Here is a 12,573-nt window from a genome sequence, read left to right as displayed (position 1 = left end):
CGGGGGGGCCCCCCAGCCACGGTCTGGGAGCCCGCCCCGCAACCACGTCACCCGGAAGTGACGCGGCCGCCTCAGGCGCGCCGGGAGTGGGGCCGCGGTCATCCGAGGGGAAAACATAGAGTTTTCCCTCAGATGACCGTGGCCCTACCCCTGGCGCACCCGGCGTGGCTGCGTCACTTCCGGGTGACGTGCTGACTCCGGGCACGTCATGTGCTTTGGGGGTGGGGATCCCCCTGGGGCCCGATCTGCCGGCGGCAGGTAACGGGCCTCTGGGGTGGAGGTTTCCCCGCCCCCCGGTGGGACTTGGCAAGCCTATCCTAATCTGAAGCGCTAACCACTACGCCGCACTGGCTTTTGTGGCAGGAAGTGCTGCTGTTGAACAGCAGCAAGCAGCCAGTCCTGAGTGAGTCATTCAAGTTGTGTGGTATTGAGTCATCTGGTGGTTGCTGGTGGGCCTCGCCCCCGCTGAGTTCTCCCTTGGGGGCCAAAACGTCCCTGGAAAGGGCTCTGCCCCTTCCCTTCCTTTCTACTGAGGGAAACCAAGGCTTCAGCTGGCAACACTGTTGTGGTCAGCTAGCAACAGCCACAGATGACATTTGTTTCTTAAAGTGATAGCTGCTGCTTCTATTACTTTAGGGGGCATTAACCCTCCAGTACATTTGTTTTTCAATTTTTTCCTCAGGTTTTTCAATTTCTCAATTTTTCCCTCATGTTTGTAGAAAGATCTGCAAAAGCATTTCTGGAACAGCACCAAAGTTCAGTGGAAGGAAAAGAAAAAGCGGAGGACAAAAATGCTACAGAAGATATTAGCGAACACGGATCGAGAAGCAGTGGTAGCTCATTGAGTAGTTCTTCAGAAGGAACTCTGGACTCTGAACCAGAATTAGGAGTAGCAGCTCCTAAGCCTCCCAATTTTTTTTTTAATCACATCTTTATTAGTACTTAAGCCTCCCAAAATTAAGCTGACCTTTGATAAAAACAAACGTGGAGGAAAGAAAACCGACGAATAGCTTAACTCTGAATATATGATTTCTTTTTTATTGAAATACTAAGATGCACCCGCTATGACTAGTTATGCTTGCATTTGTTTGAATTAGTAATATTAATAGCTAACCTCCATTTCTTTAAAAAACTAAACAATAGGGAAACACCCAGAAATTGATGTGAGACCGTTATATGATCCTTGCTAACTCTGTATTATAGTTTAGAAGATCCCTTACACCCTTATTCCCTGTAGTGTGTAGAGATTAAAAGCAATAAAAATGTTTTAAAAAAAGAAGAAAGATTTGTCTTCTGTGTTCATGGCTCCAGTCTCTGGGTTAACTGTTGAGATTTAGAGGTATTGATGACAGAGAGCAATGCCTAGTCATTCTTTAATATCACTTCTTAGTGAGGTGAAAGCATTCGTGGAAGCAAGTGGTGGGTGCTTCAGACCAGCTGTACTTTTTGCCAGTTCTTAGGATATGGGAATAATTATCTTCACCACAAGGTGATGCTATAGTAGTGTTTATTTTGTGACTGCTTTATTCTGCTACCGTTTCTTTCCAAGCGCAACAGAAATTCATGCAGGTAGGCAAGGCAGCTGGGGAAAAGGGCTAGGGGGTAAACTGCGGCAGCACAGGGTCCATCTTGAAAGACATATATAGGCCCCGGTCGCACGGCAAAGTTGCCGCGGGAGAGGCACGGGAGTCCTGCGGATTTTCCGGGCGTGATCTCACCCCAACATCTGGGAAGCGCAGTGCTCCCGTGGCGAACCCGTGGCTCCCCGCTGAAGGTACGGAGTTAAAAACTAGTACCTACAAGGTACTAGTTTCCTGAAACCGCGGGCCAAGGGCGAGCATCTGATCGCGTTCCCAGTGGACTTACGTGGCATCCGGTGCCCACCGCTGTCCGTCTCTGCAGGTTGTGCAACAGCGCCCAACAGCGCATGCGCACAAAGAGCGATTGCTAGTGCGATTGCGCGGCATGGCTTCTGTGCCGCGCTGCAGGATACCCGTCTGATCGGCATTTCCCCCGAACCACGGGACCTCGACCGGGAATTAGCCACGCCTCCCCCCCGCGTGACCAGGGCCATAGGCTGCTTTCACACACACTAAATCACACACTTTCAGTGCACTTTGCAACTGGATTTTACTGTACGAAATGGCAAAGTCCACTTGCAAACGGTTGCTGAAGTGGGTCAAAACTGCCTTATACAAAATGTGCGAAAGCATCTGTTGTGGGCTGGGGGTCATGCTGGGAGAGGTGGTGTCGTGAGCAGTGGCTAGAAAGGTTCTCCAATGGCTGCCACCACTCTGGTAGGGGCCTCCTCGGGAGGGCCCAGAGCACCCACCCCGACCCCTTTATACACTCCTCTTCCCAGCAGGTTTCCCCTTATAAGTGACCGAATGAGGCGTGAGGAACCAGGCAGAGTAACATACTATTTTTATTAAAAGAGATTTAGCAACAACTGTAATTTTAAAACATGTAGGAAAAACGAGCACAGTAAAGGTAGGTCAACTAGCAAAATAAGAAACCCCGACGCGTCTGACTATACTGTACCTAGCCTTCCCTAGGTCTTTGGCCTCAAGCTGACTCACCGTTGTTGGATGGGGGATTCCTCCATCTGCAGCAGCTTCACACTGGCTCTGCTCCCTGGGACTGAACACCCTCCCACTTTGGGCATAAGGCCTTTTATCCCTTCTTCCCAGGCAACACCCTCTATTCTGCTGGTGTAGGTTTTCCCACCAAATCTCCTGTTGGCCAATCGCAGGGTCCAAAGGAGCCTTGGGAAATCTAGGCCCTGATAGCTACTCTAGTACGGGCTTCCCTGGAGCCACTAGGCCTCCCTAGAGCCTGTAGGCCACACTGCTACAGGCCTAGGATTATGACAGCATCCATGGGCTTGGCCTCGGTTAACAATTTCTTCCACTGCCCCAAATGTGTGCTAGCCTCAGCTGACAGGACCCTCTCAGGATTTATGCCTTAGAAATGAGTTTGGCAGTTGATGAAGGAGGTTGGCCTAGCTATGACCAGAGCATCCTGAAAGAGCATCGGCACTCTTCAAGAACCATCTCTAGGTTGCGTCTACAGAGAACTGATGCTCTTCCACTGAAATGCCATCTAACTAGAGCCCCTTGTACCCATGTAGTTGTCGGAGAAGGTTCCACAACCAGCCCACTTGACCTGAGGAGTTTCTGGGCAAAGTGGACTTCTAGTATCTACAGAAGTGGCTGTTTCCGCAGATCTAGCTCTCTGTTTTTGTTTTTAAACCTCTGTATTTTTTATCTGTTAACTGATGCTTTTATGTCCTTGCGACTTTTCTGTTGCATTGTTTTCCACCTTGGGTCCCAGGAAATACAGCAGGACACAAATATTTCAGACAAATAAACACCATTTGAAAAGTTATAAGCACAACGATGAAGAAAGCATGTTTCTTTCTGCACGTAAGTGGATAGCTCCCTATTTCTGCTCTTGTGACCAGTTTCCTTGTGTTTTGAAAGGATTCTTTTAAAGATTTTTCTCTGTCTACCTTTCTCACTTTTAAAAACTGCATCTTATTTCTGTGCCAAATGTCATCTCGTATGACTCATTTACATTTTTATAAAAAGCAGGCGACTATTAATTTAGTGTTACAGGAGAACAAAACTAATCTCAGGGGGAAACACCCCCCCACCCCACCCCCCACAATCCCTTTCAGTGCTCCCGGCGGAAAAGCTCAGAACCCAAGAAGAGAGCAAAATATTTCTCCTCTAATTGTTGTCCCAATTCCAGTTTCAAGCTTGACCCTTTTAAAACATCTACTTTTCAGCAAAAAATAAATAAAAAAAATCCCATTCAGAGAAGATGCCCTCAGGATGACAAGGCGGCTAAGATTTGTACAACACTGGCGCATCTCCTCAAAATAAAAGAACCTGTCAGTGTGAAATGTGTATGGAGGGGCAGACTCAGTACAGCTGTAGAGAATGTAAAATTATATGTCATTTTATCGCTGCCTTTAAGGGGCAGGTGTCACTGGGCATTATTGGCCCTGGCAGTCTCATGACGTCGCGTGAAGACTCGGCCTTCTCAGGTCCGACTCGCTGAGGAAGACATTACTTAGCATAACAAACGGCGTCCGCTCCAATTACCTTGATTGTCCCTCAGAGTGAAATTGGGGTTGTTGGCTGCCTCGGGCGCCAAGCTGTAGTAGAAGTGCTGTCCCTCCTGTGGGTCATCCTGGTCGACGGCACTAACTGTCTGAACCAGCTGTGGGACACAGGAACAAAACAGAAAGACCGATGACAATGCCGCCGGTGGTGGTGGCGGCGGAAGAAACAGCTTTTCAGGATTGCACTTTGAAAACAAAGCCAGCGGAGCAGTTTGAGAGTGAGCCGCTAACGCAGTGGGAAATGTGTGAGGGATAAGGGTGAGGTAAAACACCTCATACCAAAAGGTTGTAAGAACACAAGGCCGGCTGGATCACACTGGAGGTCCGTCTCATCCAGCACACTGTTTCATACATCAGCAAACCAGTTGCCCCAGACGAGGGCCAAACAAACAGGGCATAGAGGCTGAGGCCCTCGCCTAATGTTGCCTTCCAGCACTGGTTTGCTGCCTGTGTCTATAGGGGCTCCTTTCATTCCCCGTGGCTGGGAGCCACTGAACGACCTCCCCTCTAGGAATCTTCCTAACCCCCTTTTAAAGCTGTCTATGCTTGTGGCCATCACTGCCTACCTCCACTGACACTGAATCTCACAATTTAATAGTTACTCGTTGAGTGAAGAAGTATTTGCTCTTGGATTGTCCTGAACCTATTTACCAACAATTTCATTGGGTGCGCCTGAATATTACGGGAGAGGGAGAGAAAGCTCCCTCTATCTACTTGCTCCACCCCACTCATCTATATATATAAATGAAAGTCCCCTCACCGTAAAATCAACGCCCAGGCCAAACCGCTGGACCTAGAGACACCAAATTCAGGGAGAGTGATCCTACCGTGGTATAGGTGCTCACTAAGAAGGGATTTTTAGACATTCGACCCCTAAGTGGGTCAAAAGGGGGGAAATGTGCTCCTGCCATTGATTCCTATGCGGCTGCCAGGCAGCTGACTCTCTGCACCCCCACTCTCTCATTGGTCAGCTGCAGAGCTCAGTGTTCTGAGGTAAAAAAAGCCAACAGTTACAGGGGACTGCAGACAGCTAATGACAGTTGAGGAAATCAGGAGTGGCCAAGAACCACCTGTGAGGTGAAGTAAAGCTGCTGGCTCAGCCTCTCTCTGATGGCTTCCACCACACTCCCCCCACCACCTACACCTAACAGGCGGTTGTCTCTCAGGTGCAGCCCCACCTCCACAGTGGCTTCTAATACTCTTCCCCCTCCTACACTGGACAGGCAGCTGCCTATCAGGCGTAGGAGAGGAGGTGGGATGGCTTCCAACACACTCCCCCCACCTCCTACACCTAACAGGCGGATGTCTGTTAAGTGCAGCCCCACCTCCACAGTGGCTTCTAATACTCCTCCCCCCTCCTCCTCCTACAGTGGACAGGCAGTTGCCTGTCAGGTGTAGGAGAGGAGGTGGGATGGTTTCCAACACACTCCCCCCCACCTCCTATACCTAACAGGCGGTTGTCTGCAGCAGCGGTTGCAGGGTGCTTAAAGCCACAAGGGAGCCCGCCCCAGCAGTAACGCCTTAGTGATCCTGCCGGTCCTGCCTCCACAGTGGCTTCTAATACTCCTCCCCCTCCCCCTCCTACACTGGACAGGCAGCTGTCTGTCAGGTGTAGGAGAGGAGGTGGGATGGTTACAGCTGCCGGGGAGGTTTGCTCAGCAGGATTGTGTTAGCACTACTGCTGGCCCAGCCTCCCTGATGCCTTTAAATACAACCCCCCCACACACACCAGACAGGCTGTCAGGTGTAGGAGCAGGGCCAGGGTATGAATGTTCATGGGGAGATAGTAAAGGACATTTCTAGGAGCCATTTTGATGCATGCCTCCCTTATGAACCACTCCATCACACCAACTCCCCCTCACACCTCTCACCTCTTACTGCCCCCAAGAAAGCTCCTGGCAAATGTCGAGCCAGATACACCAACGCTACAAGGAGGAGGCAACTGAGGAATGTGGCAAGGACATTTGCAGACAGTACTCCTGCAGTGCACTGAGCTGCATAGGCCAAGTACCAGCAAGATCACCCTGAGGTGCTCCAAAAAACACAGTCTCCATATGAGCAAAACAATCCAGGGACACAGGAAGAGAGGCCATCACTTTCGTGGAAGGTGGCAGGAGTTGACGTAACAGGAGTTGACGTAACTACCGACTTTCCACAGCCTGCAGTTCAGCGTCTTAACCACTTGAGCCACCACAGCACAAGAGTGGGAACTGGCTAAACCAGTGACACTCATCGTGTGACTTCCAGACTTATGAAATGCCACTAACAGCCCAAACCTAAGGCTCTGACACCAACGTGTCATTGGCATGGAATTGGAGATATTTATGCTTATTTTATTTTATTAAAGTATTTATACCCTGCCTTTCCCGTAGCTCAAGGCTGCTTACAGCAAAAATACAATAAAACCCCACATAATCCTTTTCCCCTGGATAAACGCCTGCAGCCTATACCTCATTAAAAGCCCTAGCAAACAGAGTAGACTCGCTATGCTTCCTGTTCCGTAGGGGGGATGCGATGATGGGAAAAGCAAGTTGATATCAGGTGGACCTCCCTAAGTGGAGGGTGGTGTGGGGGTGGGATAACTAGCAGGTGAGAACCCGAAGAGAGAGACACTGAAGTCGCACCTGAGCCCGTGGCAACCTCGACACAAGCAACCCCAACAACAGCAGCATGTGGCGGTCCCCCACCCCACCCACTATGGCAGGTGGAGTATATACCAAGGAAAGAAACAAAGGGGACGCTGCACCCTCCCCTGGCAGGAGCCCTGTGGCATGACTGGTGCCCTGGAGAACACATGTGGCAGGGAGCTCTGCAGATGTGAGCTCAAGTTCCCCACTTGCTTCCGGGCTCACAAAAAGGGAAGAGAACGTGGGCCCTCTGGCCATCACATGGTTCTGTTGCTTGACCAGCAGGCATAATGCCGATGGAATGCCCAAGACCTCTCCTGCCAAGGGCTCAAGTCTAGGTCCTGGGTGGAGCTCAGGAACACCAGTCTTTTGCAGGGTACATAGGCTGAAGTTGCTAGGGCGGGAACATGGGGACATATTGGGGTGAGGGCTGTGGCTCTGTGGTAGAGAATCTGCCTTGTTTGCAGAAGGTCCCAGGTTCAGTCCCCGGCGTCTGCAGTTAAAAGCAGGGCTCTTTTTGTAGAAAAAGCCCAGCAGGAACTCATTAGCATAATAGGCCACACCCAACAACAGAAACTCATTAGCCTATTAGGTCATACCCCTGACAGCACAGCTCATTAGGACATTAGGCCACACCCCCATGTTACCAAAAGTGTGGTCATCCAGCCACACCCACCTTTTGCTTCTTATTCTGTTTACCTTGTTTGTGGTCAAAACCCAGGGCTTTTTTTGTAGCAGGAACTCCTTTGCATGTTAGGCCACACATCCCTAATGTAGCCAATCCTAATGAGTTTTTGCTGTTGGGTTTGGCCTGTTATGCTAATGAGTTCCTGCTGGGCGTGGGAGCCAGCCGGAACTCCGTTCCTGTGCGTTCCTGCCCAAAAATAGCCCTGGTTAAAAGGATCAGGTAGTAGGTGATGTGGAGGACCTTGACACATGAAGCTGCCTCATATTGAATCAGACCATCAGTCCATCAAAGTTGCTATCTTCTGCTCTGGCTGGTAGCAGCTCCCTGGGGTCTCAGTCAATGGTTTTTCACATAACCTTCTGCCAGGTCTTTTAACTGGAGATGCCAGGGATTGAACCTGGGACCTTCTGCGTGCCAAGCAGATGCTCTACCACTGAGCCATTGACCTGAGACCTTGAAGTGCTGCTGCCAGGCCAAGCAGACAATGCTGACAAAGTAGGAGGAGGAGGAGGAAGAGGAGATTGGATTTATGCCCCACCCTTCCCTTGGAGTCTCAGAGCAGTTTACAAACTCCTTTCCCTTCCTCTCCCCACAACAGACACCCTGTGAGGTAAGTGGGGCTGAGAGAGCTCTCTTGAGAACTGCTCTTGAGAGAACAGCTCTGACGGAACTATGGCTTGCCCGAGGTCATCCAGCAGCTACATATGGAGGAGTGGGGAATCAATCCCGGTTCTCCCAGATTAGAGCCTCCTAACCACTACACCAAACTGGCTCTCCAATTCAGTATACGGCAGCCTCGGTTGTCAAGTGCACTTTCTCCAAAAGACAGTCTCCATCAGCTCCCCCAATAGCTCATTGTGGGAAGGCACCTTGGTTGCACATGGGGCATTGCTTTGTGTCCCACTGCTGGTGGGGGGGGGCAACTGGCATGAGGCAGAGCTTACTGTTTGGTCCACAGGAACAGGCTGAGCATATAGCAGGGGGAGGCTGGATGACAACCCACAGCTCACACATTGGGAGCAGTTCTCTACCCCTTCAGCCAACTGAGCCCACGGGAATGAGACGCAGCACAGGCCATTAGGCATCCCATAGCAGCCTTGTCTTTGACACCAGTCATATAGAGCAGGGTAGGGAAGACCCAAGAGCTGTGGTGGTTCAAGTGGTTAAGATGCAGAACTGCAGACCGGAAGGTCAGTAGTTCGGCAGTTCGAGACCCGGGTGCCGCAGGACGGAGTGAGCTCCTATCTCTGGCCCCAGCTCCTGCCAACCTAGCAGTTCGAAAGCAAGAAATTGCAAGTAGATAAATAGGTACCACTTCAGTGGGAAGGTAACAGCGTTCTGTGCGCCTCTGCGTTTAGTCATGCCGGCCACATGACCATGGAAACTTCTTCGGACAGCGCTGGCTCTTCGGCTTTGAAACGGAGATGAGCACCGCAACCCTAGAGTCGGATTCGACTGGCTTTCGAGCAAGGAAACCTTTACCTTTACCTTTACTCTTGTGGCATTGTAATAAAGCCATAACAGATAGGTATACAAGAGTTTGCAGTGCAATTTCTCATTGTGCTGGGTAAGGATATGCAGTGGAGTACTGGCACAGAAGATGGCCACAGTTTCGTACAAAGTTCTGAACCTCTCACCTGTCCGGGCTTTGCATTTTCACAGACGAACGTCTCATAGAACCTGGGGAATTCGGGAGCGTTGTCATTCACATCCAGGACTCTGATGGTGACTGTAACGCTGCCGACTTGGGAAGGGTTGTCTGAAAGAAAGCGGAACAACACACATTAGAACCGGGGAGCCTCTCCCGTGGCATATTACACCGGAGTGCGTGAATCTGTACTGGAAACCACAGTCTCAAGAGAAAAGCAGGTGGGCAAGCGACGTGCTGTTGTGCTTTTCAAACTCTGTTTTAATTACTGATGTGACTCCCCATCTTCCCAGTTTTATATATCAAAATATGTACTGAATTTGCTTCTTGGTTTTTTTTTTTTCAAAACTGGAAAAGCGAAACATCTTTTTTTACTTGTGACGAGTAAGAGGATTGTGTTTGGCATCGGACCAGATATTTCCGCATCAAAGAATAAAGAAAACCAGGCTTTAGTGATATGCAGTTTAGCTCTCTTCACATAGTCGGCTGCCTCTATGAAGCAGCACGTGGGGACTGGGGGGGGGGCAGCAGTGGGCCCATGACCAATGTTCCCTCCAGGGGTCATTTCATAGAAAAAGTGCTAGGGGAACTCATTAGCATAACTCATTAGCATATGCCACACCCCCTGACATCACCAGAAGTGTGTCATAAGGCCACACCCCCTGACATCACCGGAAGTGTGTCATAAGGCCACACACCCTGCCCCCAACGGTCCCGGCAGCTGCCGCCGGCCCATGAGGGGTCCGGCGGTGGACCTGCAAGGCCGGCGGGAGTGCAAGGAAGCCCCGCGATGGTCCTCCCTGCCCCCAGGCAGGCAGGGGTGGGGAGAGGCAGGGAGGAAGCAACTTACCCTCCCTCTTCTCCTGCCTCCTCCTGGCTGAATGAGGGCCGGAAGTGGGGTGGCCGGAAGCGGGGGGCGGGGCTTCGTCATGTGCCCCACCCCCCCGTACCTCACCAGAGGGAACTGTGATCCCCCGCGATCTCCCCCAAAATGACCTCTGGTTCCCTCTAAGCTGTGGAGTCTTGTGAGCAACAATTCTACTTTGTGAGCTACTGGCATTAAAGTTTTGAGCGAGCAATTTGGCTACTGCATAAATTAGTTTGCTCTGGAGCCATTCTTCCTGAGCTAGGACAAAAATTTGTGAGCTGGAGGCTAAAAAACTGTGAGCTAGCTCACACTAACTCAGTTTAGAGGGAACACTGCCCATGACCCAGTGAGGGGTTGCCTGGAAGAGCCAATTATTATTATTTTATTCATTTTTTATTTGGTCAATTCAACATATACATAATATATAATAGCTTCCCGGCAACATTCATGTAACATTTAAGAGAAAAATTGTACGTTACAAATATACCATTACATTCGCTTAGTTAAACATCAGAAGGGAAAAACTAAACCTTAACTGAAGAAACATTAACCAGAACAAGAACAATTTTTTTAAATAAATAAATAAAATATAACTCTCAAAAGGATTAAGGCCGTGTGGTTCAAAATATATAAACAATTAACACTGTCGGTGATGGGTAAATAAAAAATATGTTGATCTTTTTTCTTTAAATTATTAAAAACAACAGAAGTCTGCAGATTCTTTTCGGTAAAAGGAAGCCATTTGTCAAGTAAACTATACTGACAAACCTGAACAGTTGTATTTTGTAAATTATCTTTAATTTTATCCATTATGAAATACTCCCACAATTCAGGATACTGGGAGTGCCAATCGTGTGGACCTGCAGCTCCTCCCAGATCCACACAATCAACCACAGCACCTCCCACAACCACAGTGCCTCCAAAAAGGGCCATCGCAATTGCGCAAACTCTGGCGGCCATGTTTGGCCACCATATATGGACGATCACGTGTAGGCTTGCCAAGTCCCCCCGGGGGGCGGGGAAACCCCCACCCTAGAGGCCCGTTCCCCACCACCGGCGGATCGGGCACCAGGGGGAACCCCACCCCGACGTGCATGTCACCCGGAAGTGACGCGACCACGCCGGGCACGCTGGGGGTGGGGCCACGGTCATCCGAGGGAAAACTCGGAAGTGACGTGGCGTGGTTGTATCACTTCCGAGTGATGTGGATGCGGCGCGAGCGCGCTCTCCTGCCGCCAGCCGGGAGTCCCCCGCTGCGGCGAAAATCATACTTGACAACCCTAATCACGTGGCCCACACATGGCACATGGCATTTTCATGCAATATCCACTGGATCATGGAGCCTACCTCTGGTTTTGTGGTGGAGTCTCAAGAGGGCAGGGTTTGGGGAGGGGAGAGGCCTCAGCTGAATATAATGCCACAGAGTCCACCCTCCAAAATAATCATTCTCTCCAGGGGGTAGGGCTGCCAAGTCGCCCCGGGGGGCGGGGAAAACCCCGCCCCAGAGGCCCGTTCCCCGACGCCGGGGAATTGGGCCCTGGGGGGAACCCCGCCCCGGCGTGCGCATCACCAGGAAGTGACGCTATGACGCCGGGCACGCTGGGGGCGGGGCCATGGCCATACAAGGGAAAACTCTATGGTTTTCCCTTGTATGTTTGTGGCCCTGCCCCCAGCATGCCCGGCGTCATGACGTCACTTCCCTGTGATGTGCATGCGGCGCGCGTGTGCTTCGCGCGCGTACGCTCCGGGAGCCATGCAGGAGTCCCCCGCCGGAGAGGTGAGTAACATTTGACAACCCTAAATGGCCCGCCTGGTACCATCCCGAATCTAAACTCTGACATCACTTATTATCCTCCTGGTGGTTCAAGTGATGGTCCTTCGAATTCAATGAGATTTGGTTCCCAATCAGGGCCCTCAGTGATCCCATGAAGTGTTTCAATATCTATCACTCCCACGTTCCCGTAAATCCTTCCGACTGTGTGTCTGAATCGGGCCTGCATCACTTGTGAACGACCTAGCCAAACACGGTACCACATCCAGGTATTGAAACCGGCCATGTGCTTGACTGCACCACCCAGTCCAGGGGAACGGGCCTCTGGGGCGGGGGTTTCCCCGCCCCCCGGGAGGACTTGGGAAGCCTACTGAGAGAGGACATGAGGAGGAAAGTAGAGCAGAAGGAGGAAATAGCGTGGGGAGGGGGATACAGGGGAAAGTGAGGTGCCACTGCACAAGTCCCTGAGGGTTCCCTACCATGCAAGTGGGCCTGGCCCGGGGGCCGACGCCACACAACTGGGCCACAGTTTTCCTCGGAAGAGACTGCCAGGGTGGGGGGAAACTGGAGACCAGAGGGTCAGGGTCAGATAAAGGTAGGTTGGCTGTTGGGTGGGAAGGAGAAAGGGTTGCCACTTCCAGGTTGGGAAATTTGGGGGCTGGAGCCTGGGGAGGCTGGGGTTTGAAGGGGGGGGCTCAGTGGCTTATAATGCCATAGACTCCACCCTCCAGAGGAGCCGTTCCTTCCACAGGAACTCAGGTTGCCAGTCTCCAAGTGAGGGCTAGAGATCACCTGGAATTCCAACTGCTCTCCAGAAGATGGAGACCAGCTCCCTCCCCCCC

The 12,573-nt window shown here is 51.1% G+C and overlaps 1 protein-coding gene across 1 annotated transcript in view; it reads right to left on the bottom strand.

Moving 5' to 3' along the window:
• CDH20 (cadherin 20) overlaps window positions 1-12,573 on the bottom strand; it is a 95,924-nt gene that overhangs the window by 7,716 nt on the left and 75,635 nt on the right. Inside the window, exons 8-9 of the mRNA XM_015425709.1 lie at window positions 9,082-9,203; window positions 4,110-4,227 (exon numbers count right to left, since the gene is read on the bottom strand). Coding sequence (XP_015281195.1) covers window positions 4,110-4,227; window positions 9,082-9,203 — 240 coding nt within the window. The remainder of the gene's footprint in view (window positions 1-4,109; window positions 4,228-9,081; window positions 9,204-12,573) is intronic.

This window comes from Gekko japonicus, unplaced genomic scaffold (assembly GCF_001447785.1).
Source record: "Gekko japonicus isolate JY-2015 unplaced genomic scaffold, Gekko_japonicus_V1.1 scaffold1461, whole genome shotgun sequence".
Taxonomy (NCBI): domain Eukaryota; kingdom Metazoa; phylum Chordata; class Lepidosauria; order Squamata; family Gekkonidae; genus Gekko; species Gekko japonicus.
The sequence above is the reverse complement of the archived record's forward strand: the minus strand, read 5'-3'. Positions and strand labels throughout refer to the sequence as shown.